We start from the raw sequence: 27,549 nt of genomic DNA, 5'->3' as shown, positions 1-27,549 counted from the left end.
CAAGGAACTTTCTTTTGATAGTTAATGGAAAGGGCAAAGAACCTAAAGGGCTTGGGTGTTCGATCCAGTGGTCTGGTTGGTTCAATTGGTTGATTGATTGTTGTCATTAGTCAGCGGTCGAGACTTGTCGCGCTTGCTAATCCCCTGGGCACGTGACATGTTCTCGAAGCTGCGACTGATTAATTCAGGTCGATTAACTATGGTGATGATTGTAGGATAATTGCCTAGGATAACTATTATTATTGCCCAGAGCGGTACATCAGGCCGATCCCAGGGGCCGAGCCGGACACGCCATCCGCCGGTTATCAATCAGTCCACTGCCGGTGACCTAATCCTCCCCACCACCGACAGAAAATCAGTATCCTTGCTTATAACCCTCGTTTTCCCCCGAAGCCCTTCCTTTTCACCCGCCAAGCTGTTTTCTTCAACCTTCCGCCGTTTCCCTTTCACCCTCCGGTCCCTCGGGTTCACTGCCGCCGCAGCCTCCGCCACTCTTCATCAACAATCGCCCCCCTCCGCCTCGGCCATTTCGCAGCCTTTGTCGACGCCATTGCGCTTGAATAGCACCACCTCCACCCGAATGGCTCACTCCAAAGTCGTTAGTGAGTTAGCCCACACTCGTAGAACCATCCCACAAAACACTAACACCCTTTTCCTAGTTATCGGCTCCGGCCCTGGCGCCCACACAGCCGCCATCTACCTGTCGCGCGCCGAGCTCAAGCCCGTTCTGTATGAGGGCATGCTCGCCAACGGCACCGCCGCCGGCGGCCAGCTCACAACCACCACCGACGTGGAGAATTTCCCGGGATTCCCAGACGGTGTGGGCGGCCAGGCGCTGATGGAGAGCATGCGCAAGCAGTCCGAGCGATTCGGCACGGAGATCATCACGGAGACGATCTCGAAGCTGGACCTGTCGTCGCGGCCATTCAAGATGTGGACCGAGTGGAACGATGGCCCGGATAACGCGCCCGCGCACACCGCCGACGCCGTCATCATCGCCACAGGCGCCAATGCTCGCCGTCTGAACCTGCCTGGCGAGGAAACCTACTGGCAGAACGGCATCAGTGCCTGCGCGGTCTGCGACGGCGCCGTGCCCATCTTCCGGAACAAGCCTCTGTACGTGATTGGTGGCGGCGACTCCGCTGCTGAGGAGGCCATGTTCCTGGCCAAGTACGGAAGCCGCGTTACCGTGCTGGTGCGTCGCGACAAGCTGCGTGCCAGCAAGGCTATGGCCAATCGGTTGCTCGCGCACCCCAAGTGCGACGTGCGCTTCAACACCGTTGCCACCGAGGTTATTGGCGAGAACAAGCCTAACGGTCTGATGACCCACCTCCGCATCCAGAATAGGGTCTCCGGCCAGGAAGAAATCGTTGATGCTAACGGTCTGTTCTATGCTGTCGGTCACGACCCGGCCAACGCTCTGGTCAAGGGCCAGGTCAAGCTGGACGAGGACGGTTATATTATCACTCAGCCCGGCACCAGCTACACCAGCGTCGAGGGCGTCTTTGCCTGCGGTGACGTGCAGGACAAGCGGTATCGCCAGGCCATCACCAGTGCTGGTATGTGTTTTGAGCTTCTTTATATTTCAATGCAATTTACTAACCTAATCACCTAGGCTCTGGCTGCATCGCCGCCCTGGAAGCCGAGAAGTTCATCTCGGAAGGCGACTCCCCGGATGAGCAGAAGCCTAACGCCTCAGTGGAGCACTCTGTCGTCGAGCCCGCCGCGCAGGAAGTTAACGGCGAGGTCAAGAAGGACCCCAAGGGTGCTACTGCCGAGTACAAGTCCAACCCGCTGCTGTAAATCAGTGCATTTCTCCCTTCATCTTTCCCCGCCCTTTTATATATGTCTGGCGATTTTCCCTTGGCGTGTGAGTGGATTTTTGTTTCAGCCATACTCGCGTGCGCTTATAGACCTGTTCTTCTTGCTCATGCTCTTTTTCGAATTCCCCGTGCATAGATAGTGTTTTGTCATGAGATAGATAGATGGATGAAATGATATTGCTAGCTCAGACGGTGATCTTTCCTCCCCTAAATTCGCACCGAATTTTAAATACCCTGTTGTGATAAAATGCAACAGGCAAGTGAGGGAAACATGGTCTCTTATTACAGCACCGATGAACTAATTGATATTTAAATACGCAATACTTAATGGCGGATTTCAATCATCCGTTTATATAGTATTCCAATCGAAATTCGCAGACGTGAATAGGTCCCAAAATTCCCTGTCGTCAGCACTGAATAGTGCGGCAAATGGACCAGAAGAGGGTAAATGAGAAGACAAATCATTGCTTTCAACGACCGGTTGCAGATGATCCGCAGTGGATTCGAGGCCATAGAGAGCTTCGATGTCAGCGGCAAGGTCCTGGAATGGCCTTTCTGCAACGAAAGATTCCCTGCTTCCAAGTAGGGTCTGCAGGTCGTTTTCGCCGGGAAATGAATTGACGACAGGGGATCCAGGGCAACTCGCACTGGCGTCAGAACTCATTCGGCGCGAGGGTGCCGGACTAGGACCTGGCGTCTGAAAGTCTTGATCCCGATAAATACGTCCCAAAAGACTATCAAATGCGGATGCATAGCGGAGGGCAGGATGCTTAGGGTTTGAGGAGGCTGTCGACAGGCATTGCGTGAGAGCTCGGAGCAGGCGAAGGATCGCTCTTTTCTGGGATGGCGGTAATGGAATAATGACGACTATTTTGAGAAGAAAGACACCTGCGTGGCTGAAGAAGAGGAAAAAGCGCAAAGGAAGGTACGATAATGCCTGCGAGAAGGGTTAGACTGAACATTTCTCGAGAATTAAACATGAACGGTTAGACGGACCCTTGCAGGTTGTAGCCTGCCAATGACCAATCGAAGGACATCGGCCTAATACGGAGGAAGGGTCAGCAGAAGATACCAAACCGTTTAGAGGTCACCGTACCGCTGCATTGATAGCTTCAACGATAAATCGTCCATCAGATGTGCCCATTAAACCTGTTGGAAAATAATTTGAAGGGCGATTTCCATCGTTGGCACTTACTACCCGCTGCATGTATGCCTGCAAGGAGAAAGAATAGATATACAATCGGAGATGATGCTGTAACGATAAGTTTGTCAGTTGAAGCAGGCTAATCTCAGAGGCCATTTCTTACAAATGATACCCAGACACACTCATTGATGGGATACGTTCGCCACGGTTTGTTTTGCCAACGGCTGCGGAAAGCCGACAAAGCTGAAAGCTAGATTAACAAACAATAATGGAGAAAATTTCGCTGACGGTATGGTCTCACTCTCTGCAAAGTCGTCAATGTGTTGGTAATATTGTTCAGCCTTCGCCAGAGCGACTGAACGGCTTTTCGAGGGGTACAAGAGGTCGTGAGCATTGCCCAATACCTGTGTCATTTGAACAAGACACTGCAAATAGGCGGCATGATCTTCCTGAATGCCCGGGATATAACGCATCTCGGGAAAATCCACTGCGGGATCAACGTTTTGATGCTGGTGAGTCATTCCAGGACCTTATGTGGTAAAGTTAGTCCTTAAAATCCGAAGCTCAAGAAAAGACCTTGTTTCCATTGGCACCGTGACGGTTGTCAAAGTTGCTCAAGGCTGCCTTGAAATATGTAGATTGACACTCACTCCGATGCCAGAACACCTTTCCAACTCGAATAGAAATTTGCCGGTCAAGACAGTAGCAGTCTGGAATAACATATTAGCGCGCCTCCAGCATGCTGATGACATATTTCTCTCACAGCTCAAAGCCACTTTCCCCCTATGCCGATTATGATCAAGCTTTTCATCCACATCTTCGGCTTGCATGTTTAGCCTCTCGAGACCTAGGAAGTAAGCCAGCCGCACAGCCTAGAAAGAATCAGTTTCGACTGGAATTGATTAAGAGATACCATCAGACCCACCGTGCCGACATTCATCCAGCTCATTTGATTTCCGACGCCTCGTTCTGTGCCATGGCCCATGTTTGGGGGATATTCTACAGTCGACATCAATATCAACCACTTGCATGAAGTATTGTTGTCGTACCCGAAAGGAGCAGGAAAGCCTCAACAACCTCCGTAGATGCGTTTTCTCCTTCGATGGCGACCTCCGCAAAAAGAATCCGCACTCTCTGCCATAAAAGGTCATGTAGGGTTTGATCCCCTGCCAAAGAGGCTGTTACCACGAGGATAGCGGCCATTAAGTGGGGTTCCCGATTCGCCATGGTCAAAACGTGTTCCGGGGTGATCTGCATCCTCTCATGTGGGATCAAGGGCATGATGGGGTGCACCGAGCGCATATAAAAACTAAAAAGTTTAAAGATGGTAGTCTTATCGATAAGCCCTTCGTGAAGTAGGAAAAACTCTGTACTGGATGATGGCTCGCTATATATTTTCGTCCCGGCTAAGGTTAGATTCTGCTGCGCGTCTAGCATGTGCTGCATTCGATTATCCGAATTGACCTCCGCTTGGTCCAGTAGTCTTATGGCGTCAGACGTGTTTCTCAAGGGGAATGTTGCCAATGTATGACTGGCGATTTGTTGATCATAGCTCTTAGAATCCCTTTGATTGAGATTTCTGGCAGAGTTAGATGTGCTGATCGGGGTATTATCCGCAGCCTCCACGACGGGTTCAGAGGAGCCCATGAATGGTTGCCACGCCGATTGAAACACTTGATTTGCGCTATTGGCAGGGCTAGACGAGTGAAATCCATCATTGCGTGGGCCAGTTGTGACCGCATCAGGTCGGTTGTCATGCTCTTCCCTTGCTCTTTTGGGTGGGCGGCCCTTTCGTTTTCTCTCAGGAAGGACTGTAACTAATGTGAGCTAACACGCCTGTAGGCAAAAACAAAAACAAATGCAACTCACCACATCGTACGTTGGCCCTACGACAGGTTTGACAAGGTAGTTTGGGGTTGGATGGGTCTCCCAATGCACACTTCTGTTTCTTACGTCGGCAGTTTTCGCATGCCTGGTAGACTCTCCTGAAGCCGGAAGCTTGGCTTGAGGCAGGCTTTTCTGAAACCGAAACAGTCCCCGAAGACATCGTATCAGCCATGATGACCGTTTCTAATAGCTCCGAGTTAGGAGATCAATACTACGGCATCTCCGCAAATTAGGATCGTGGAAAAAGAGAATGAAAGCGCGATGTTTCGAGATCCCGTGATGGTTGAGATGATAAAACTCCGCTCTTAACTATGGTTGATCGCCGAATTGGGTAAAATGGCCGTAATTACCCGGTCGAACGAGCCAGAGTGTGGAGCGTACATTGACTACCCCGTCTTGTGACCATCTGGTCATTATTCTTCTACTGCGGATTGAGTCCTAATTTGTTTATTCAATTTGCGTCTAAACCCCCACGATGCGTCAACATATGCTGTTGGAAAGGGCGCTTTACTAGGGAAGAAAAACGACACCCATAGATCGTAATAAACCCGGCTTCCATGATTATCATTTAGGCCTTGGAAGTTCTCTTTTTCAACTTCATTGGAAGACCGCCTCTGATTCCCTGCCGAGTGAGAAGTATTTCATGAGCATTTCATCTAATCGCCAACGGGAGAAGGAAAAGCATACCATGTTCAGGGCAGCAAGCGGCTCATAAGTCTTGGAATCGTCTGTTAGGATGACATCAAAACGTTGGATAATTGCAGTGCTGACTGCAATACCCTCGTACGTTGCGAGTGCGCGTCCGAGACAGCTGCGCGGCCCGGCATTCCAAGAGTGGTATTCTACATGCCATGGCATCAGTAAGCTAGAAACCAATATTGCTACTTCAAATATGTATTGTGTCTTACTGAATGGACTGTAGGAGACGTTTTCTCCGTTTTCTTTGAACCATCGGTAGGGATTGAAGACGGAAGCGTCCTCTCCCCAGACTTCAGGCATCCGTGACAAGACATAATTCTGGTAGCTGACGACATCACCTCTGTTTAAGGACCATTACGATTAGCTCAATTGGAGCCACGAGGGGACAATGAACATACTTTTTAACATGACGAGGGGGAATTTTGAGTTCGGGCACTGCGGGAAGAATGTCGTTTTCTGCTGCCTCCATTTGGCCAGCAGGAGAGACCGTGTCAAGGCGGGCTGTCTCGTCCCACATGGCATTTGCAAAGCGCAATTTCTTCAAGAAATTGGATCAAAACTCTGAAAGATAACAACTGAAAAAGCTCTAGAATTTTGACATACCGGCGCATCTCCGTAATTCAGGTAGCCATTGGGGAAGCCAAGTTCCCTTGCCTCGGCCCGGATCTTATTCGCGGCGTCAAGATGCTGATTCTCTTTGTGATAAATCTCTTTCATAAGCCATGTAAGACTGAATGCCGTTGTGTCGCCTATGTGCGCGAGGCCATCAGCAGGTTGCCCAATTTGGGGAAGGTGGGCGGCAACAACTCACGGCCAGCAGATAGAAATGAGAAGACCATTCCACCCAATTTGTATGGATCGGTTGTGGACTGGGCAAAGAGATCTAAGAGATCAACTCCAGCATCTGGATCAGGTGTATAGCCATTCCGCATAGCATCAAGGCGCTTCTTGATAATATCATCAATCTTTGAGTAGAAGAGATTCGTAGCTCGTTTGGTGATTTTGTCCTCGCCGGAGAGCTTTTCGGTGATTCTCCACAGAGGGTCACGTCTTCGTCGGTCAAAGTCTACAAAATCACTTCATCAGACACAATGATATATTTGAAGAGGGGAGGGATATGACGCACAGAGAGCGGCCTGGTCAAACGCTGCAATGTAATCAGGCACTGATTTGAGGCTCTCGGGATCCTCTGACAAAATCTCGCGGGCGAGCTTATCCTCATGGAAAGCGACTCGAAGGAAGAGACAGAACATGAAGCGTCCCATCAGTTCCTGAAAGTCAAATTCCGTTTCGTCCTTGGCCAGATTGGTCAGAAGGCCAGTAAGGATATCGAGCGACTGGTGAAGGGACTTCGTAATGTGGGTTTCAAAGTTCCGCTTGCTGAACGCTCGCGTCGCCGACTTGCGCTGGAATTGCCATTCTTTCCCATCGACAATGAAAATCCCGGTCCTATGGAGTGGTCCAAAAGCATTCCGGATAAAGCTTCCGCGTACATAGTTCTTGCTGTTGTGCTTCTGAATGTGTTCGAGGTAAATGGGGTGGTTGATTATATGCATGCGAAAGAAAGGGATTGTCATCTCGTAGGCAGGCCCATACCGCTTGTAAAGAGAGAACCAGGCTGTACAGCTAGCGGCACCATTGGTTTGGAGCTCCTGAGAATTTCCTTTGAAAGCCTTCCCCTGTGGCCCGGGGATCCATTTCAAGTTGGCGGAGGATGAAGTCCAGAAGCCCCTGTTGCGATAAGTCCAGCAGATACCTGTGGCATCGAGTCAACACTTTAAATCGTTTGTTTTGCTCCTGATAACTGCAAATATGACTTACCAGTCACCGTAAAAAAGAGCAGCAGCCCAGCATATTGAACTAGTGTGACCACTGAGAGATGTGGAGGGTGCTTGAGCAGAGCGTCCATCTTGCTTGGTTCACATCAATCAATATTGATGACTCAGAGTGCAATGATTCGACCTTTAAAGTTCATCTATCTAGTGTTACCAAGGGCAGTTACCTTTATATCCCAAGGCTTGAGAGGCGGGGTGGATAACGGCGCATTAGTGATGACAAAAGGTGCGAGTCCTAGTTACATTGAAAGCCCAACATGAAGTCCGCAAATACCCGGGTAAAAATGGGGCCTAGGAATGGATGCCCGGACCAGATCTCTCCTCTTGCACGGCCCTTCCATATCTAACATTATTCTCATTATCGTACATGTTCTTTCAATCTTGGCCGGATACTATCGGGCATTTTCTGTCTGGAAATTGACCGGTAATGTGACGTCAAACTAGTGGTTTATTTGACGGTGTGGGGGTCGGTTCACATCCCTGTGGGGTGCCCCCGCAAAGACGAAGTGAAGTAGCCCAAATAATGGGACAATCCGTCGGCAATTGCTGTAAGCTCATCAGGGAATTTAACACCAATAGGAAACCTTGATAGATATCGGTAAAGGTACCACCGAGACCTTTGACCGAATCCAAGTGACCAGTCTTGTATCATTCGACCAGAGAATACTTAGCTAGGTATATTGTTCGCGATCTAAATCTGAATTTATTTTTACTTTGAATACAAGGCACAGGAAAACGCATATATTGATATTTCCTTTATTGCTAATCTTGATCGCCCATGCTTGACAGCCAATCTGAAAGCCAGAAAAGTTTGTAGACCGTAATTGACCTCACAATGTATAGCGGAACCCAAATGGTGGAGAGTCGGGCTTGTCCATCTCTGTAGATCGAACATCTTGTGAGGCCTCAGCTTCTTCCAATCTTTTATTCATTCTGGTATGCAAAAGACGGATTGTCAATGCCAGGCCCGCCACTATAAGTAAGATAGCTGCAGTCGCACTACCTCCAGGAATGTACCGCGGGCCTGTAGAGGACGGCCACATGTAGCTGCCATAGATTGAAGAAGCGTTACCCGTCAGGTTGATTAGAGCAAGTGCAGCCGATCGTTTGACTAGCGGTCGAGGGAACGAGTTGGCTTCCCAGGCGAGAATGATCGTACAGGCCGAAACGGCGCCCATAGGCATTCTGAGAAGATTAGTCTCAATCCCAACAATCAGGGAGAAAAAAGACTCACAGAAACATAGCAAACATTCGAGCGCCGGTATTTGTTGTTGCAGTAGCAATAACGGTCCCGATGATACTGATAACCATCAAGCCAACGATGTGGAGACTTCGATCGTTCGTCTTGCCAGATGTCCAGGTTACCAGGAGTGAGACTAGGAATGTTAGGATCCAGACCGGCGCAGTAATCAATAGTGTCTCAATATTGCCATAACCAAGTGTCTGCACAATAGTCGGGAAGAAGTACTGGAAGGTCTGGGACAGAAGCGAAGTGTGCAGAAGAAGTATAAAGAGATACACTCTCTTATCGGTGAAGACTAGTTTCAATCCTTCCATAATACTGATAGAATTAGCGTCGTCTGCTTCTTTGGCGTCATGCATGAGGCGCCATTGAGCATAAGCCTTTTCCTCATCATTCAGCCAGGAAGTTGATGCCGGGTAGTTTGGGAGGAAAATGCTAATATGGTCAGCTTAAGAGTGGAGGGGAATAACAGGGAGAAACTTACGCCGCCGTGAGAGACACAGCAACTGTGATGCAACCTTCAATAATAAAGAGCCATCTCCATGCTGCGATTCCCAATGCACCATCAAGGGTTGCAAGGACTCCAGCACCTATCAGGCCTCCGAAGGCATTGGCCAGGGAGCTACCAGAGTAGAACCACGCAACACGGTGGACCAGCTAACTCAGTCAGATACGCATAGATTAAAATATAGACCGAGACACCTACCTCTTGCCTGGTATACCAGCTCGACCTAGAAAACCGTCAGTGATGATCAGTTGGTTATTACTCCAGTTGGCACTCACATTAGCATAAGTGCGCCAGGGAAAAAAGGAGCCTCCACGAAGCCCAGGAAGAACCGCGCGACAACAATTCCAGTAAAGGATTGAGCGGCCGCCTGACAAGCGGAAATAGTCCCCCTGTGAGAGTATGAGCCTTAAATCCCACACATGGAATTACGGACAGACTTGCCATAATGCCATGGCTATGCCCAGAAAACGGGCAGGCGGAACACGAGTGATAAGAAGGTTAGATGGCAGCTGCATGAGGATGTATCCAACGAAGAGAATGCTTGTTGCAAGGTTGAAATCGGTGTCTACCATGCCTAAGTCTTTCTCCAATGAACCAAGTCGTGCTTGGGATAGGTTGCTGGGCCAATTATTAACACAGTGACAAAGAAACAAGCGATAACGAATTTGTCATACTTGCGGTCCAAAAAGTTCAGAAAATACATCAGAACTAGAAATGGTAGTAAATGGAGGTCCACCTTGCGAAGAAGGGTATGGTTCATCTCTTGATGCCATTCTGGGCTCTTCGAAGCATATGCCTGGTAGAGTGGATCCTGCAGTAGGCCACCAGGGCTGGCTTTGTCTTGACTCTCTTCAACATGTTCAGATGTAATAGTATGGCCCATAGTTTCAATGCCTGTTATGTCGCTATGTTGGAACTATTCCACTTGGGAAGAAGCTCCTTTTTATGACGGGGATCCCCGCAATAATCGGAGCCAGGCCATTTCTCGGTTCCAATCGATACTAAAAAGTTTATAACGGACCGGTATCATACTAAAACAACACAAGCCCATTTGATATTCGAAAAAATTGAATCACAATTGGTTGGTGCTTTCTGAAAATGACCACTGGGTTGGCGCGTGAATCCTGCGGGCAAAATTCCGGGGTGACGGACTCCACATCGGCTGTCAAGATCCCGAGAAAGTGACCGTTAGTATCCGGTCGACATGAGGACTTGCATGAGAAGTCTACGTCCTACGAGGCCATGTGAAAAGCTTAGACATCCTGAAACGCGGGGGAAAGGAGCTTCGCTCGGGTAAACTTACGCCGAGAACTGCTTGCCTTCTTTCTAGACTGCTAGAGGAGAATAGGCACAATTAATGGCGCAATGGTTGGTGTTGTTTGTCTCGTTAAACTGCATTCATTCATACATGGCTAGGAGGTAAGTGGAGGTAAGTGTGGAAAAAACAAAAACATTGGACCAGCCAGTGACTCTTCCACCTCACATTCAGGAAGTATGAGATACCCCATTACTCTGAATCCCGACAGCAGCATCTCCAGACACACCGGTACCAACCTGCCAGCTCTCGAACGGATTAGCAGCACACCACCGATCTTTAACGACATAAGTCAACCTCTCCCACTCGGTAACCTCAACCTTCCACTTCTCCCAAGCCTCAGCATTGGCCTTGCGATTCGCCTCCGTCTGCGCAAGATATGGCGCCTTAATTTCCGCCGGGGCATTGCGCCACATCTGGCCGAGCGCATGCCGGATCTCGTCGCGAGCGGCGCGCGCGTTCACGTTCTTGGTTGTTGCGCGGCGGGCTTCGTCGCATTGCTCGCGGCAGGTGGTCCAGTAGTCCTTTTGGTAGAGAAGGAAGGGATTTAGGCCTGCTTTTGCGGGGCGGGGAGGAGCGGGGCCGAGCTCGGCGTAGATTTCGGTCCAGAAGGCTTGGGTGTAGGCTTCTTCTTTGGATTTTTCGGTGGATTTTGGGTTGTGTTGTCGGGCAGGGGCCGTTGAGGTTGTTGGTGTTGTGGAGGAGGTGGTATTTGATGCCCTTCTCTTTTGGAATGCCGGCGTGGTGGTGCCGTTGGGTGTTGTCGATACGCTGCTGTTGACTTTCTCGGGGACCAGAGGGTTGGGGATCTCGATGGGGCCTATGGCGGACTCGATTACCTCGGATGCGGCGCGCAGTCCGGAAAGGTATGCGCCGTGGACAGTGGCTGGGTGAGTACCACAGGTGGCTTCGCCTGCAAAGTGCAGGTTGCCAATCTGCCGGGCCATTAGGTCGTAGTCTTCCGGAAGAGCGGCGGCCGCCACGTAGGAGTAGCTTCCGTGGGTGAATGGGTCACTGCCCCAGCGGGTGATGATGGTCTCAAGCGGATCGGGGACAGTGGCATGCTTGAAGACGTTCCGGAGTTGGCTGGTGACTTCGCCAATGATTTCGGCATCTGAAGTGCGCTCCGCCTGGTGAGCTGCGTCGCCAGCCATGAGAGCGATGAGGACCGGAAGACCCGTGGTTGGCACACAGTTCCAGAACAGATAGAATCGGCCGCGATTTGCCGCATACTCCTCCTGCACCATGCTGTTCTGGTTCTCCGGCTCGCGTAGAAGACCGAACATATCCCGCTCCGTGTCCCAGAATGGCCGGTCAAACACCAAGATCACCTTATTCATGACTCCGAATCCTAGTCGGTCAATTGCACCGCTCTTCCAGTCCGGAAGAGGAGGGTTGAATGTGATCGATTGCTGTTTCAGGACGCCAAGAGACCCGGTGAACACGACGTGGTCGGCCATAAACTTCTCGCCGTCTTCACATTGGATCATCGCTTTCCGGTTTCCAGTCCCAGGTGCATTGTAAGAGATGTTGGAAACAATCTTGCCGGTGCGCACATCAAGCTGTGTAGGAAGAGAATACAGCCCATACGGTAGTTGCGAATAACCGCCCACCACCTGCGAATGTTCTCCCTCGAATTCATTGCCAATATCTTGATCCCAGCCGGTCAAACTGAGTCGGTCGACGTTCGTGGCGTTGGCGTATTCGAGATTTGCGAAATGCCAGTTCAACAGTCGCATATCCCTTGGTGTTAACGGCAGCATGTGCTGATATTGCTTGACCCCCTCGTCCATGATCGCGCCGAGGGTTTGTCCCGGAGTTTTCCTGGCAAGAGAGTCGAGTTCAAGAGTTTTATCCACAGTGTAACCTGGATTCAGCTTCCAGCCCATAGCCTGGCAGGCCAATGCTGCCGGATGCTCCTCGGATGGCCCGACAAGATCTGTATCCCCAGACGGCTTGATATCCGCAGTCTTGTGTCCGACTCCGCGACGAACTCGTTTCTTGGGGACTAGCAAATCGATCGTCCCGGCGGCTCTGGCATCTTCGTACTGTCGTACTGTCAGGCCATCATTCACCGTCGACTCCCGTCCCGTATCAATCATATCGCGGTCACCTTCAGCAGTGGGAACGATAACTGCGTTATGGCGGTAAACACCAGAGCGATCAAGCACATCATTGTAGAGCTTTTCGTCCATGGAATCCCGAACTTCGTCCACGGGCGATCCATCTACGTCATAAATCGTCGAGAGATCACGGAGCAAGTGATAAGAAAGAGCCAGTTGGCCACGCACGATCTGGTCCAGAGGGTTGCCTTGATCGAAACCCACGATAATCTGCGCACCCATTTCCGCCTTGGGAACGAGCCCAGGAGGGAGATCTGCTGACTGGAGACTGTGGAGAGGGTGTGAGTAGATACGACCACCGATTCTGCGACGACCCTCCAGGAGGACGACACGAGGCGCGGTATCTGCATCACGATAGTGGCGGAAAAGACTTTCCAACTGCCGTGCGCAGCCCAGACCAGCCACTCCAGCGCCAACCACGACAATAACAGGACCCTCTTTTCGTCTACCGCGCTTTGGTGGCACCTGCGGTATCGGAGCCTCAACACACCCAAAATTAATGTAGCCGTTCCGGACCAGCCAGTCATAGGCAAAGGACGCCAGGTTCATCCATCTGTAGTCCTTGGCACAGCCCAAAGCTTCCTCTCTGGTGACGCTGACCATAGGATTCCGGGTCCAAAGCCGCAGAATTCCATTTCGGATGTTGAGGTAGAGCGTTACTTGCAAATGGCAAAGGTGGTCTTGAAGTGCATCCTGCTCCTTGCGATGAAGCGTATATGGATCCAGTCGAGACGCATACCCGGCCGCAACGCATTGTTGGCCGTAGACAGCAGGTGAAAGCCTTGAAGGGATGGACGACCGGGGCCGGCATTTGGAAAAATCAACTTTACCACCGTCCGTCAGGCTCAAGCCCGAGGGGAAGGGAGGTGTCGAATGCGATTTTGCGGGTGTGGTTGGAGGAGATGTAGATATTTTCGAGTCCAAGGAGGATCTAAATGAAGTGGACGTGGTCGACTCCTGGGGCATGCTGCTGCCCCCGCTGGCATATGAATCTCGAATCGATCCCTGGATGCCTTGAACACCGTTGTTGGTTATAAACTGATGGGATGTAGCATTGGCATCTCCCGGCAATTTTGGATGGTCAATGGACGCCGAGGTAGGGACTTGGTGTAGAAGAGGGCTGTTCGAGGTCCGCGCTCGTTTGACAGGCGGCTCTAGCTGTTCAGGAGATTGGTATGACAACAATGACCCTTGTATATCGGCCGTGATATTGCCATTTACGGCAAATTGATCGATGTATGGCACCATCTGGGATGTCGTGGATGCCGAGAAACTGATCGGAATTCGTTCTTCTCACACGCCTTCAGACAAGTGAACCATAGAAGATAAACCCAGTGTTCTCCAGCAATGAAATCCCTTTTGAATCATTGATAGGCCTCCATATCTCAGACGAATGCGTGGATATCAAGGGTCAAGGCTTCGCAACCATCGAGTCCACATCGCTAGTCGACATGCGCAGATCGAGGGATTCCGGTAAGACCGAGACCAGAGATGATCTGAAAGGAAGTCAGAATGTCAATCGTCATTGGTAGATGTCCAGGGCGATAGGATCGACAAGGGTAGATAGACATGAGAGGGGAGATTTGGGGCCGATAGGAAATAATGCATAGTCCGCCATTCCGTCGGAGGAGACCAGGGCTGAAAGCCACACGGGAACTTACATGCAGTCAGCGGTGCAGCACTTGTCGGAACCGAGCGAAACAGCCAAGTTGCCTGGCCAGAACGAACATATGGATGAAAAGCGAGAGAGAATTCGACGGACGGCGAAGTTACCGCATTCCGTGGGCGTATTTGTCAGTCCGCCCCCTTCCAGATATTTGCCTACTCCGTTATTGAGTCTATTGTTGGACTGTTCTATGGAGACTGTAGAATAGAGTGGGATTATTATTGTTCGTCACAATCGTCATGATTCTAGTCGGAAATATGTCGGTGCAGGCCATACGCCTCGCCCGACGTCCCTTCATATCCATCCGAGTCATTATCCGTAAACTCGTCATGGTACGACCGCCGGTTCGTCTTCCATTGCCTAGACGAGCGGTCGCTATCGCTATCATCACCCAGCTCCAGATCAACGTGGTCATCATCCAAGTCTTCAAACCCGATGCGTTCCTCCTCATCCCGAGCAAGTGTTTTGGCGGCAGTGTTGACATCCGAGTCGTCCGAAAACGAGCCATGCGGCCGGTGCGCGGCATGATCCTCTTCGAGAGACTCTCGGATATCGGCACGTTCTTTGGCTTCGAGTTCTTTGGCGCGGGCGAGTGTTCTATCGCAAACAAAAAGTTAGCGACCAGGTAGAGTAGTCGAGGCAGGAGATGGCACCTTTGATATATATACCACCCTGTAAAGATCCCGATGGAGACTGTGACAAGAATGCTGCAGATGTTTATGGCCTTTGAGCCTGCACTCATCTCCTCGTTCTTATCCGAGAGGAGCCGAACCCGACTGCCTATGAAGGTGGGGACCAGCAGCTTGGGCGTGATGATGGCGGTGGCTAGCCCATACATTAGAGGTTGCACCGTCGGAAATGTAGAGACCGCCCCGTTACAAATTGAATAGGGCAGCGGGCACAGGCGGATCATGCAGAGAAGCTTGAGCCCATCGTATTTCAGTGTCAGAGCCAACGCGGCAAACCGTGTGTCTTGTTTCATCATACGATTCACAAACTTGGACAGGACTGTCCGCGACACGATGAATGAGCAGGTCGACCCAAGAACGGACGCGGTCGCGTAAATCAGCCACCTGTCAGAATTGCAGGTTAGCTTTGCTGATGTCTGCGCTTGGGGGTGGCTTACCCCTTCCACGTTCCAAAGATGAACCCCAACACGGTTCCAAACGTGGACCACCCGACGAGAGGTGGGAATGAGACGAAAAAAACACACAGCCATAGGATGAAGCCAACCAGCGCGGACTTCTCCCACTTCTCTGCGACCGGACCGAGCCAGATAAACAGCTTGCCGGTGAAGACCATGACCACAATGGCCAAGGTAAGCATCGCGACCACCGCCGTGACGGTGCCTAATTTCTGCAGCAGACTCATTCCCATCCACAGGTCGTATATGCGATTGGACAGCTCCGTGCCTCGGTTGACCAGCTGGTCGCGGAAGGTGGCTGCTCGTTCGCTGGACCAGCGCGAACGGGTCCAAGGGGGTTGCGCATCATCGTCAGGAGGAGGAGAATCCGAGGATATCGGGAGAGCCAATGCCTGGGCGGTGGACTGGTAGTCCGCCGGCATGGTGGGTGGTTGATCAAGGAACGGGGAGAGATCGGATCCGGGGAGGGAGCTGGGTCACCTCAGATTCAGCAGGCAGCGATCGACAGAATAAGGCCAGTGGACAGCTAGATCATTCAAAAAATACCGTCAGGGCATGCGAAAGCCCAGGTCATCGGGTCGGACATGAGAATGAAGAAGTAGAAGAGGAAGAGAAAGAGAGGATACTGGACGGATGATTGATCGATTGAACAGTCAGCGGTAGCTTCCCGGGGGCGGAGCAGGTTTCCTGGCGAACGTGGCGGGAGTATATCCGGTGGCCTACTGAGGTACGCTAGGTACTTGGTAGGTACCTTGAGAGGCAGTGAGTAAACAATCCAACCAAGATATTATTGCAGCCACTCTTCACTCACTGATAGATAGAGGTCATTAAGTGCGGTCGATGATGGCCATACTAAAGTGAGCAGCATCTCCCATTCGATCACCCCGGCTGAGTTGGGATTTTGTGGTAATGTCAATTGAGTGAAAATACAGTAAGCGTACCTGTTGCTCGTATATCAGAGGCAGAGGACTATGAGAATGAGCCTGTTGTATACTGAGGACTAGGTACTGCCGGTATAGTGTTGATCCCTGCTCCACCCACTCCCCTCTTTGTTTGCACTTCTTCTTCCTCTCTCTCTTCCGTCTGTTTATTCCCCCCTTCCCACCCACTTCGACTGCCTCTCCCTCACCCGATCAGCGCACTCAAGGGCCGATGCGATGTAATCTGCCTCCGCGATCTGTCCCTTCGCTTCAACTGCTGGTAGCCCTCATCGACCGATCTCTCCCGACATCCCTGGACCTCTTCGGCTTATCATCGCGGGATCATGGCCCGGACCTTCTGACTCGCTGCCTGACTCCCTGAGCATTATACTGTCATCCCTCTCACGTCCCCGCTGCTTATCTCCGCGGCGCTCAGTCCCTGTTCTCACCCCTCGTTCGTCCTGACTACGCCATCCCCTTTTCCGACGCGCGACACCGCGCATACGCAATGGTTTCGGAGGAGCTGCTCGAGAGATGCCTGCACATCTTGCAGGATCAGACCTTGGACGAGGAGGAGCAGGTGGAAAAAGTGGAAGAGTTTTTGCACGCCAACACCACCTTGTCCGGGTCGTCCTTGGAGAACGCGGTGCTGGATATCCTCTGGCGGCATCGAAACCGCAGCCTACCAGACTCATCCCCCCCGCCTAGCCGTCATACTGTGATTCGCCGTGCTTCGCCTGCACCATGGCAGATGGCTCGTTCGTCCACGCCTTTATCGCCCCATTCCAACCTGGGGACCAGTCCCGGGAGTACCTCGTGGGTACAGAGCTCCCGCGGGGCATTTTCCCGGCCTCCACTATCCTCAACCGTCTCCCCGTTTACTTCTCCACGCCCTTCACCCCGACTCGCACTTGCGCAACCTATTCCCCACTCCCCGAATCTGAACGCGTATGAATTTTCAGATCAAAGCCAGTTGTCCGACTACTATGGGGACTTTGGCAGCGATAGCAACGTCGAATGGCTTGTCGCAGACGATGCTAACAGCACGACCTCGTCACTAGGCGGACTCAGCGCGGCGGGGCTGAGTGCTACCGCGGCTGAATTTGTGCCTGATATGAGCCCGCACGACATCTTGCGCACCGTGCTAGGGGATAGACGTTCAAATGATGAAATCGAAGCGGCTCTAGAAGCACACAGCTATGATCTTGGCGCTACCATCGCATCACTGACTCAGGATCAAGAGGTGGATGTGTTTCCGAAACAGCACGACGACGGTCGTGTGGTAGTGGGCAAGTCTATGGCGATGGATCAATCACGCCCGATCACGCCCTCGGGTCAAAATCGGAGCCCGATAGTGTGCAAGTACTGGTTGTCCACTGGCCAATGTCTGCGCGCGGACTGCCGCTTCAGCCATGATCTGACAAGTCATGTGTGCAAGTAAGTGCCTTTTTCGATGAAGTTTCGCCTTTGATGCTGACACAATTGGCAATAGATACTGGGTGATGGGCAACTGTCTGGCCGGCCAGGGCTGCCCGTTCTCTCATGATCCGTCTGCACTTATATCCAATCTCAGTGTCACGGATGGCAGTCGACCAACCTCGCCACCGACCGGCTCTCCGTTTCAGGGAGATAGTGGCTCTGACGCGTTCCCGCCATTACAGTCGTCAGCAGGAGCTGAAGACCCCTGGGCTGGACAATATATTGGCCGATATCCATCCCCTCACCTTTTACAGGGCAACAAGCCTATCCCTCCTGGGCTTTATCCGGGAATGGGAAAACGCAATGGAAGTCTGACGCATCTTACGCGCCCTCAGTCCCGTCCTGCCAGCCGCCATCAGAATCGAGAACTCAACCCCACTGCTCCGTCTCTCGACGACCAAGATGCGTTTCCTACTCTCGCCGCAGTTAGCGCAAAGAATGCCGGGAAAAAACATCACGGGAAACGAGGCGGGCATAATAACCGTGAGGGCAATCTGAGCAGAGAGAACATTCCACCCTCATCATTGGCGGACGTCGTTCGCATGACCCCTTCGCCAGCTCCTGGAAAGGGCAAATTTAAGAACAACAAAGAACCCAAGGGCCGTGAAAACAGTGCAGCGGCTCTGTCAATCCAGCCGCCGCAAAATATCCCCTGGCTCGAGACTGGCGGAAGAGCCAACCAGCAATATATCAAGTACCGCACCGAGGCAATCCGACACGGTACCGTGCGGAACAAATTTCTGCAGAGGTATTGCCTCCTCCAGTGTCTGAGAAGAACAACAATTTGCTAACCATGTTTGTCAGTGCCGCCCAAGCTTGGAACCGAAACGACGCTCGCGCCGCCAAAGCCCTGTCACTCCGTGGCCAGGCCGAGAACGACGCGATGCGCAGATGCCATCGCGAAGCAGCGCGCCAACTGTACGAGGAACGCAACCAGCATTTGCACCATGCGGGCCTCGATGATTCATTAGAAGAACTCTACGTTGATCTGCACGGTCTCCATCCCGAGGAGGCCATTGAATACCTAGAAAAAATCCTTCTGAAGCACGCGCGAGAAGGGTTGCGCGTAGTCTACGCTATCACGGGCACAGGACATCACTCGAAAAATGGCAAGGACAAGATCGGCAAGGCCGTCAAAGCTTGGCTCAACGAATGGCGGTACCTATTCCGCGAGTTCAGCGTGCCGGGCGAGCGCGGTGGCTACGTTGGCGGGATCCTTGGGATCGACCCGACCAGTTATGACAAGTCTCTTGCTCGCAGTATTGGGAATGCGACGGAGGGAGATGCCAGCGAGCCTACTCTGACAATGGGCAAGGTTCAGCTGTTGAAGCGTGAGGATCTGGAGACGAAGGATCAATGACAACGCACCGATTGTGCAATGATACCCATTATAGTTACCATCCTTGGGCTTTGCCCCATTACCCTCGACTGTTTTCAACACAGCATCGAGGTGTCCACCCACCTATATATCCTTCGGGCTCTCCGCATAGTCAGATAGAAGAGGAAAAGAAAGAAACATCCCAGAACTACTTATTATTCATTCCATCTCTCTCTTCTTCTTCTCCCTTCTTCACCCGTAGATATTTACCCTCCAGCTACTCAGGCTCCTGATGCATCCACTCCTCCCTCAGCGCAGATATATCAACCCCACAAGCCTCCGCCTTGGTAACAATCGCCCTTGCCTTATGTGCAACAGGCACATCAATCATCTTCCCATCAAGCGTCCACGCTCCACGCCCACTTCTGGCCGCCTTCTCATCCGCAATAACAATACGCATCGCCCAAACCGTCTCCTCAGCCTCCGGCCCAAAGATCTCATTCACTGTGCTCACCTGCGACGGATGAATACACTGCTTCCCATTGAACCCCAACCTCCGTCCATTGCGACATTCCTCCTCCAGCGCGGCGGGCGGCGATCCATCGCTTTTATCGGACTTGTACGCCGTACAGACTAGGTCGATTGTTGAGGGGAGGTTCGCGGCGCGGGCGGCCGTTGCGATCGCGGAGCGCGCGAATAAGAATTCTGTTAGCGAAGGCGTGCGCGTTATGCTTAGATCTAGGGCGAAGTCTTCGGCGGCGAAGCCGAGCCCTTGGAGGAGGGGGGTTGCGGCGCAGATTTCAGATAGGTTTGTGATTGATTTGGCGGATTCGATGAGTGCGAGCAGGGAGATTGGGGGCCTTGGGGCTGCGGAGGTGGCGGATTGCTGGGAGAGGACGTGGTTCACCACGTCTGTGACGAAGGTTAGGTCCGAGGCGGAATTCACTTTGGGGATCAAGATTGTGGATAGGTTCGGCGATTGGAGCTAGGAAATTAGTTAGAAGGAAAGCTAAAAGAGACGGGTGAAGTTATTTGCTCGCTCACCACTTCGGTTAGATCACCCAGCGCCAGCCCGCTGTCTACGGAGTTGATGCGCACTGCTCGCTCCCGGATGCCCAACGGCGAGGGCTGGTCGATGGCTCTCCGCACCAGCGAGCGGGCCTCCGCTTTCATGTGCGGAGTGACGCTGTCTTCGAGGTCATAGGCGACGCAGTCGGCGGTGAGGGCGCGGGATTTGTCGAGGAAGCGCTGTGAGGAACCGGGGACTGTATGCCGTGCAGTAAGTTAGAGATGGTGTCGGAGATGGTGATGAAATGCGGGGAAGAGCAATGATTGCTAGCTGGAGCGGGCTGAGTGGACGTACCGTAGAGCATGGACCGGCGGAGAGTGTTGCGTGCGGCCATGACTGAGGTTGGTACACTTGTCAATGGGTAGTAATTATCTTCGGTCCTCCGGGAGGAATGATGGTGAGAGACAGAAGTAGGGGAGTTGAAGAACTAGGTTGGGGTCGGCAATTCCACTGATCGGCGAAGAAGCCGACTCCGGCTATTTGATGACCACTACTACTACGATTACTATGGCAATATTCTCTACCATCTCGGGCTAATTTTGTATTCAAGTACATAATTATACTATAGCACATATCGAAATGCCTGGTTGTCGAGCTCCGTTTGATCCTAGATCATGGGTTAGCCAGCATGTGCAGCCAAGATAATTAACATCCACTTACCAGCATTCCATTCTCAACTCCATCTTCCACAATTTCGCCATTGAGTGCATTGCGGTCTCGTCGCTTATTCTCCCGGTACATGTACATGTACAAGGAAAGAACCGCAGCCAGTTTCACCGAGTATCCAACCAGCATTCTATAAATCTGTCAGTCCATGAATCCAAATCCCACGCCCAAAGAGCAACATACGCAATATAGGCGCTGTGATAACCAGGAGCCTCGCTCGAAATGAAGGTCTGCGGTCCTATTATATTGCCAATGCAGTACCCCGTAAACAGCACCGCACCCGTCACTTGTTTCTTGGTGTATCCGGCGATATTGGAGCTGATGATAGTCAGACTCATGCTGAACCCCAGACCTTGGAAATAGCATAGCCAGAGTGCGACTAGACGGCCCCATTTATTCGTATCCGGGAGTCCAACCAGTAGTCCGGATCCAATGATGCAAGTTGCGTTGGCGACGATCATGCAAGCACTCCGCGAGTGAAATCTCCCGCTATACTTGGTCGCGATGAAACCGCCGATCAGGAGAGTGAGGAATTGGACGGCACCGCCGGGGATCTGAAGATATTGTGTCCCGAGTGTATCGAAGCCGAAGGATTCGACGATGATGGATGTGAACTTTTGCTTTTGTTAGTGTCATGGCTCTCAGACAAGAGAAGTGGAGGAGCATACACTCGTCAACGCTGAGTTGGGCACCTGGGCGCCAATAGCCATGATAAACAAGAGCCATGTCTTGGGATCCCGTGCTGCCTGCCACACCTGCTCCCACTTGAAATGATGATTCTTCACGCCTTGGTTATTAACCGCGACTCGTTCGACCGCGATGGCTCTCTCGCGCTCGCTGAGAAACTTGGCTGTCGAAGGCAAGTCTGGGAGGAACACGAGAGCCAGAACCCCAACTGCGATGGAGATGGCTCCGAAGATGAGAAAGACGTACATCCACCGGGGAAGACCGGTGGTGATATGGCCGACGGCGTACCCAATCAACCTGTTCAGGTTATTTCGGTGTCTCAAGGAAATTGAGTAGGTAGAACTCACCCTCCAAACATGGTGGCAATGCCGTTTGTGCAATAGTACGCTTCCAAGCGGAGAGGCTGCTCCGTAGAGGTATACCACATACTCATCAACAGTACAAACCCAGGGTTGACCACGGCCTCAACCAGACCTAGGACAAAGCGGTTGGCGGCAATGCCAGCGAAATTGTGGCAGGCCGGCGTGGTCATAAGCAAAGCTCCCCATACTATACTGGTAGTTCCCAGAAATTTGCCAATCGGGAGCTTCTGCAATGCTATTCCTGCGGGCCACTGGGCGATCAGGTATCCGAAGTAGAAGATGGAGCCTTGTCAGGTTAGCTGGCGTTTTATGAGCAGCCGAGAAAAACCACTCACCAAGCCATGAGTAGTCCTGTCCCACTAGTCCTGTTCCTTTCTTGAGACCATATACAGATGCAAAGTTGATGCTGTTTTTGTCTAGATACTGCGAGGAGTGAGTAGATAACAGCGCGCGGAATGACGTTTACTCACCTGCAACATGTATATCACGAATAACAGCGGTATTAATTGGAGGTCAATTTTGCGGATTACTTTTTTTTCTTCAGCGCGTGAGTATTCGAGATCTTGGTTCTGCTTATAGAGATCGTAATTATCGTCCCGGGCAGATGACCCGGTAGATGTTGAGGGCGAGGCCTCGATCTCTTTCGGTGACACATCCATCTTGAGTGTCCCTAAATAATGGGAGTTTTTAAAATATCTAGCGATAACAGCAACAAGTACCGAGCGCAGGCGCTTTCCCTTTTATTATCCATCATCTCACTCAGTCGCTATCCACGTGGAGAATGGCACGATACGAGCTAAACGAAAACCCCACACAAGTGCCGAGTCTATCCCTATGCAGAAAGTGCCTGGCAAGTGAGATAGAACGCACAGGGCATATTTCGTTGATCAATGGCCTGGTTCTGATCACGACATCACTGCAGCGATCGCGTCTTTGACAGAATCCCGGATCCACTTGGTTAGTTTCCGGCATGTAGTAATTGAATACAGGGATTTCTGTCGGAGACTTGCCGATTTAGGCTGTTTCGGACGAATGTTCAAAAGTGCAAATGGTCTTCATTATTATTGAAGCCCTTGGCTTTATTTACATCGAGATCGGCGCCCCTACGTAGTGATATTCTCCGCCCGGTGGGGTCACCTTAACTGGGCGGAACGCTTGGAGTCAAGCTTGCTGAGGAGCTTTGGCACAGCTTGGTCTATCTTCTACGTGAAAACTTTCTTTAATAGTGTCCATGGTCAAATAGATAGTCATGATAATCAATCAAGGATTACTATTAGAGCCCAAAGCACAGAACCTGGCATCTGCAGAATCATCCGACACCAACCATTACTTTATTAGAATTAGTTTTCACTTGGATGCGCATTAAATAGTTAATTTGGGGGCTATTTGCAATATACCAAGGTTATGAATACACTCGCATATAGCTTCAGCAGGCTTTTACGCAAATTTATCTTCTCAATTACACTTTAAGCCTTGGCCGGGGCAGAGGTCGTTGTCTCTTGATTTGTCCCGGCCACCACCTCGACATACTCCGCCTCAATCGCACTGTCGGTCCCCTCCACAATATTCCCAGTCTTAGCCTTGAGGATCATACCATCCTCGTCAAACACGGTCAGGGCCTCGCCATGCGCCAGGTCGCGCTCGAAAAGAGCGCCGATCTTAGTAGCCTCGCGGTCGAGGAACGTCCAGATCGAGCGGCCCTTGGTGAAAAGGAAATCCATCTCCTCGAGGGTTTTGCCGGCGGATTCGGGGTAAAAGAGGAAGATGACAATGGACATGAGGTAGCAGAGGCTCATGAAAATCATGTAGAGCTTCCAGCTGAAAAAGAACAGAGTCAGTGGACGATCTCAGGAATTATGAAACGGGACTCGCGATGCTTAGTTACCTGATCTCTTTCATAGCAGTGGGGATATATAGGCCGAACCAGAAGTTCTATATCTTGTTAGAGAATGGGTATGACCGGAGTCTGATGGCGGGTAATACTCACAACAAACCAATTCGTGGCGGTGGTCATGGATGTTGCCCTGCTGCGCATGCTCATGCTAAAGATCTCGGGCGGGTACACCCAGGCGACACATGCCCAGGTGATGGCAAACACGGCAACATAGATGTACACAAAGGCGATGACTGTGTGCGAAGCGGCCGGGGTGGAGAAATTGAAGTTCGTCTTCTGCGTTAACGGGTCATACACAGGATTTCCTATGAAGAGCTCGTCAGTCTCGGTACTAACAACAGCGGTTAATCTAGACTGAAAATTGAGTGACATACCGGTTGTCTTCATGAGGACGCCAATAACCATCATGGCGATGCCCATGCCAATTCCACCGATTACCATGGGCCACCGTCGGCCCCATGTGTCCATATAGTACATATTCGGGTAAGTGAAGAGGTTAAGCACGACGCCTTGGAGACCGTTCGCAAGAAGGGACGATGAGGTCTTGCCGAGGCCGGCCTGCTCGAATAGGAAAACGGCATAGTACATGATTCTATCATCTGTTAGATTACCAACGTACAAGGGGGTTCGTGATACTTACACATTGATTCCAGTCATCGATTGCCAGAATTGCTGTACCAGATTAGTACGCTCCTCCACGACTGTTCATAGAATAAGGCTCACCACTCCAATTCCAAGCCACATTCGCCGCTTGTGTGTCCCGAGCAGCAGATCAAAGTAACTAGGCGGCGGGTGGGTCTTCTCGAAAGTAATCTTGGCCACAATCTCGGCCATCTCGGCCTGGACATACGGGTCGTTGACATCGCCTCCAGAGTGGACTCTGGCCAGTACCTGCAGAGCCTCTTCCTGTCTATCTTTCTGGACGAGCCAGCGGGGCGACTCTGGCATGAACCACATAGTGATATGTAGGGTGACAGTTGCCTATAGCGTGGTCAGCCTGCTCATGGTCCTGCTTTGTCCGTTCGGTGGTTTGACATACGATCATCTGAAGACCCATGGCGGTTCTCCAGCTTGCTTCAGACTGGATGTGGCTGGTGCCATATTGGATCCAGAACGCGACGAGGATCCCGAAATTGACGCAGCACTGGAAGATGCTAATGATACGACCTCGGATCCTGTAACATATGAGCACATACGTCTTGTGTGGAGTTTCTTAGGCACATACTCCCGTGGGGCGATTTCGCTTTGGTACATAGTGGTCTCGAATAAGCAGTCAGCCCCTATTGCACCATCCTCAATTTGTGTTATCCTACCGTCATGGTCAAACAGCCGTTGCCTAGCCCGTTGATTACTCGTCCGGCGACAAGGGCTGCCACGCAATTCGCAGCCGTCGAGATCGCAATACCGATCGTGAAGATGGCAGAGCCCAGGAGGATCGTCTTCCGGCGGCCGAGCCGATCTGCTAGGAACGCACCGGTGCAAAGTGAGCCGACAAAAGCGCCCGCGAGGATTGATGCGGTGATACCGCCCTGCAGGAAATTGCTTGGATGGTTGAAGTAGATAAGGAACTGGGGCATGGCGAGGATGCCGCCTAGAGGCCCGAACATGTCATTCCTTGTCACTGGGAATTTCTTGGTGAGACCACTCACTCATCGACCCGGTGTCCTATTCACGAATGGGTTAGATTCTAGCAATTACATAGGGCTATTCCGTGTTGACTGACATATCCAAAAGCTAAGCCGGCGGTGCAAGGCGCAATGCCGTAGAGGTAGACTTCCTATTCGATGGTTGTTAAAATTGGTCGAGCAGGATTGAAGTGGCAGCAACTTACCTTCCTCACCATGTTGACTGTTGTTCTGACAAGATCCTGTGACTTCTTCCCATCAATACCGTTTCAGTCACTGTGGATCACCAGCAGCTGCATTGTTTATATATCCGAAGGTGATAATGAGAGAAAAAGTAGAGAGCCGAAGAGCCGATGCTCCGGCCGTGATTGGTCGGAGCTAACCTGGGGGAATTGGTCGGTCCTCTTCCCCGCAGACCCCGGATTTTTTTTAGATTCCAGCGACTGGATAACTTCACGCGTTCCAGCCGAACAGCCGGACGCTTGGCTGCGATTGGATGGATCTTGTGAGGTCTTCTCCGACGGGGCTGAAGTGCCCGAAGGGAAGAAACCGCGAGCCGGGACAATCACGGGCGAAGATAGAATTTATAAGAAGCCATTGTTTCGGTCCAATTCGAGGGGTTTAACATAGTCACACGGCACTGCCCTCTCATTATGGCGCCATCAGCTACCCAGGACCGTGTCAACGGCACCTTTGCAGGCTCATCGGTACCTGCCGCCGACATCACCATCACTGGCTTCGAAGCTCATGGTCAGGACATTTTGCCTACCAACAGCGTGATCAAGCTAACCGCAATCCAGACCTCAGATTCCCAACCAGCGTAGACCTCTCCGGCTCCGATGCTATGAACCCAGGCCCCAACTACAGTGCCGCCTACCTCGTCCTCAAGACCAACACCGATCTCTCTGGCCACGGATTCGCCTTCACTATCGGCCGCGGCAACAACCTATGCACCACTGCTGCCGAGATGATCGCCGAGCGACTCGTCGGCCGCTCCCTCGCCTCCCTCATCTCTAGCATGGGCGCCACGTGGAGGCACCTTGTCTCAGACTCGCAGCTGCGCTGGGTCGGCCCCGAGAAGGGCGTTGTTCACCTGGGCCTTAGCGCGGTGGTTAATGCCCTGTGGGATCTGTGGGGCAGGTACGTCGACAAGCCCGTGTGGCGCCTTGTCGCAGACATGACTCCCGAGGAGTTTGTCGATTGCATCGACTTCCGGTACATTGTCGATGCGATTACGCCGGAGGAGGCGTTGGCGCTGTTGAAGGAGCAGGAGGGATCCAAGTCCGCCAGGCTTGAGGATGCGAAAGTGAGTAAGGCAGTGCCGGCATATACGACGCAGGCGGGCTGGCTGGGGTTCACGGACGAGAAGATGGTGCAGCTGATGAAATCGAACCTGGCGGTGGGGATGGACAAATTCAAGTTCAAGGTCGGCAGCAGTCTTGCGGACGACAGGCGGAGGCTGAAGCTGGCGCGCGACATCATTGGCTATGATCGGATGCTTATGGTAGACGCTAATCAGGTTTGGAGCGTGCCCGAGGCTATCGATTATATGCTCGAGCTGGTCGAGTATAAACCTGTATTCATCGAGGAGCCTACCTCGCCCGATGACATCCTAGGGCACGCCGCGATCCGCAAGGCCCTAAAGCCCCATGGCATCGGCGTCGCCACCGGCGAGCATTGCCAGAACAGAATCATGTTCAAGCAGCTCCTCCAAGCCGGCTCGATCGACTACTGCCAAGTCGACGCCTGTAGATTGGGTGGCGTGAATGAAGTTCTGGCCGTCCTGCTGCTGGCCAAGAAGTTCAATGTTCCGGTCGTGCCCCATAGTGGTGGCGTCGGCCTCAATGAGTACACGCAGCATCTGGCGCTAATCAATTACCTGTGCGTGTCGGGAGAGAAGAGCCTCCTCGAGCACATCAATTCGTTCCGGGAGGTCCTGACCCACCCCGTGCAGACAAAGGACGGGCACTTTGTCACACCGTACGAAGCGGGCTACAGCGTCGAGTACAAACCCGAAGCTATCGCAAAGTACGAGTATCCATCTGGTACGTTCTGGACAAGTGAACAGGGGCAGGCAATCATCAACGGGCCCAAGTTGTAAGCCAATGTTCTACGAATAATGTAGATAGATCTTGACAGAAT

General features: G+C 51.9%; 9 protein-coding genes across 9 annotated transcripts; 3 read left to right on the top strand and 6 right to left on the bottom strand.

Moving 5' to 3' along the window:
• Positions 1-580: 580 nt before the first annotated feature.
• On the top strand, positions 581-1,803 carry PFLUO_LOCUS8839 (thioredoxin-disulfide reductase; the record flags this gene model as incomplete). Its single annotated transcript, XM_073786608.1, has 3 exons — positions 581-602; positions 660-1,559; positions 1,616-1,803. The coding sequence occupies 3 exons, from the start codon at positions 581-583 to the stop codon at positions 1,801-1,803; spliced, it is 1,110 nt and encodes a 369-aa protein (XP_073642847.1).
• Positions 1,804-5,422: 3,619 nt separating this feature from the next.
• Positions 5,423-7,462, bottom strand: PFLUO_LOCUS8838 (uncharacterized protein; the record flags this gene model as incomplete). Its single annotated transcript, XM_073786607.1, has 8 exons — positions 5,423-5,476; positions 5,542-5,696; positions 5,763-5,893; positions 5,952-6,091; positions 6,157-6,302; positions 6,365-6,619; positions 6,680-7,309; positions 7,375-7,462. 8 exons carry the CDS (start codon positions 7,460-7,462, stop codon positions 5,423-5,425), a joined length of 1,599 nt encoding a protein of 532 aa, XP_073642846.1.
• Positions 7,463-10,624: 3,162 nt separating this feature from the next.
• PFLUO_LOCUS8837 (uncharacterized protein) lies at positions 10,625-13,825 on the bottom strand (the record flags this gene model as incomplete). Its single annotated transcript, XM_073786606.1, has 1 exon — positions 10,625-13,825. The coding sequence occupies one exon, from the start codon at positions 13,823-13,825 to the stop codon at positions 10,625-10,627; it is 3,201 nt and encodes a 1,066-aa protein (XP_073642845.1).
• A 663-nt stretch (positions 13,826-14,488) lies between these two features.
• On the bottom strand, positions 14,489-15,809 carry PFLUO_LOCUS8836 (Tlg2-vesicle protein; the record flags this gene model as incomplete). The annotated part of the gene is made up of 3 exons (XM_073786605.1): positions 14,489-14,840; positions 14,915-15,316; positions 15,370-15,809. The coding sequence occupies 3 exons, from the start codon at positions 15,807-15,809 to the stop codon at positions 14,489-14,491; spliced, it is 1,194 nt and encodes a 397-aa protein (XP_073642844.1).
• Positions 15,810-16,815: 1,006 nt separating this feature from the next.
• Positions 16,816-19,146, top strand: PFLUO_LOCUS8835 (uncharacterized protein; the record flags this gene model as incomplete). Its single annotated transcript, XM_073786604.1, has 3 exons — positions 16,816-17,744; positions 17,800-18,534; positions 18,591-19,146. 3 exons carry the CDS (start codon positions 16,816-16,818, stop codon positions 19,144-19,146), a joined length of 2,220 nt encoding a protein of 739 aa, XP_073642843.1.
• A 235-nt stretch (positions 19,147-19,381) lies between these two features.
• PFLUO_LOCUS8834 (uncharacterized protein) lies at positions 19,382-20,507 on the bottom strand (the record flags this gene model as incomplete). The annotated part of the gene is made up of 3 exons (XM_073786603.1): positions 19,382-20,089; positions 20,149-20,369; positions 20,468-20,507. The coding sequence occupies 3 exons, from the start codon at positions 20,505-20,507 to the stop codon at positions 19,382-19,384; spliced, it is 969 nt and encodes a 322-aa protein (XP_073642842.1).
• Positions 20,508-20,735: 228 nt separating this feature from the next.
• PFLUO_LOCUS8833 (uncharacterized protein) lies at positions 20,736-22,058 on the bottom strand (the record flags this gene model as incomplete). The annotated part of the gene is made up of 5 exons (XM_073786602.1): positions 20,736-20,780; positions 20,834-20,969; positions 21,023-21,453; positions 21,508-21,823; positions 21,874-22,058. The coding sequence occupies 5 exons, from the start codon at positions 22,056-22,058 to the stop codon at positions 20,736-20,738; spliced, it is 1,113 nt and encodes a 370-aa protein (XP_073642841.1).
• A 1,296-nt stretch (positions 22,059-23,354) lies between these two features.
• Positions 23,355-25,625, bottom strand: PFLUO_LOCUS8832 (high affinity glucose transporter; the record flags this gene model as incomplete). Its single annotated transcript, XM_073786601.1, has 12 exons — positions 23,355-23,706; positions 23,774-23,820; positions 23,876-24,087; positions 24,157-24,374; positions 24,423-24,454; positions 24,506-24,763; positions 24,822-24,957; positions 25,008-25,042; positions 25,096-25,373; positions 25,432-25,447; positions 25,506-25,559; positions 25,614-25,625. 12 exons carry the CDS (start codon positions 25,623-25,625, stop codon positions 23,355-23,357), a joined length of 1,650 nt encoding a protein of 549 aa, XP_073642840.1.
• A 435-nt stretch (positions 25,626-26,060) lies between these two features.
• PFLUO_LOCUS8831 (L-galactonate dehydratase) lies at positions 26,061-27,508 on the top strand (the record flags this gene model as incomplete). Its single annotated transcript, XM_073786600.1, has 2 exons — positions 26,061-26,157; positions 26,208-27,508. 2 exons carry the CDS (start codon positions 26,061-26,063, stop codon positions 27,506-27,508), a joined length of 1,398 nt encoding a protein of 465 aa, XP_073642839.1.
• Positions 27,509-27,549: the final 41 nt, after the last annotated feature.

The sequence above is a fragment of the Penicillium psychrofluorescens genome (genome assembly GCF_964197705.1).
Source record: "Penicillium psychrofluorescens genome assembly, chromosome: 6".
NCBI classification, from domain to species: domain Eukaryota; kingdom Fungi; phylum Ascomycota; class Eurotiomycetes; order Eurotiales; family Aspergillaceae; genus Penicillium; species Penicillium psychrofluorescens.
The sequence above is the reverse complement of the archived record's forward strand: the minus strand, read 5'-3'. Positions and strand labels throughout refer to the sequence as shown.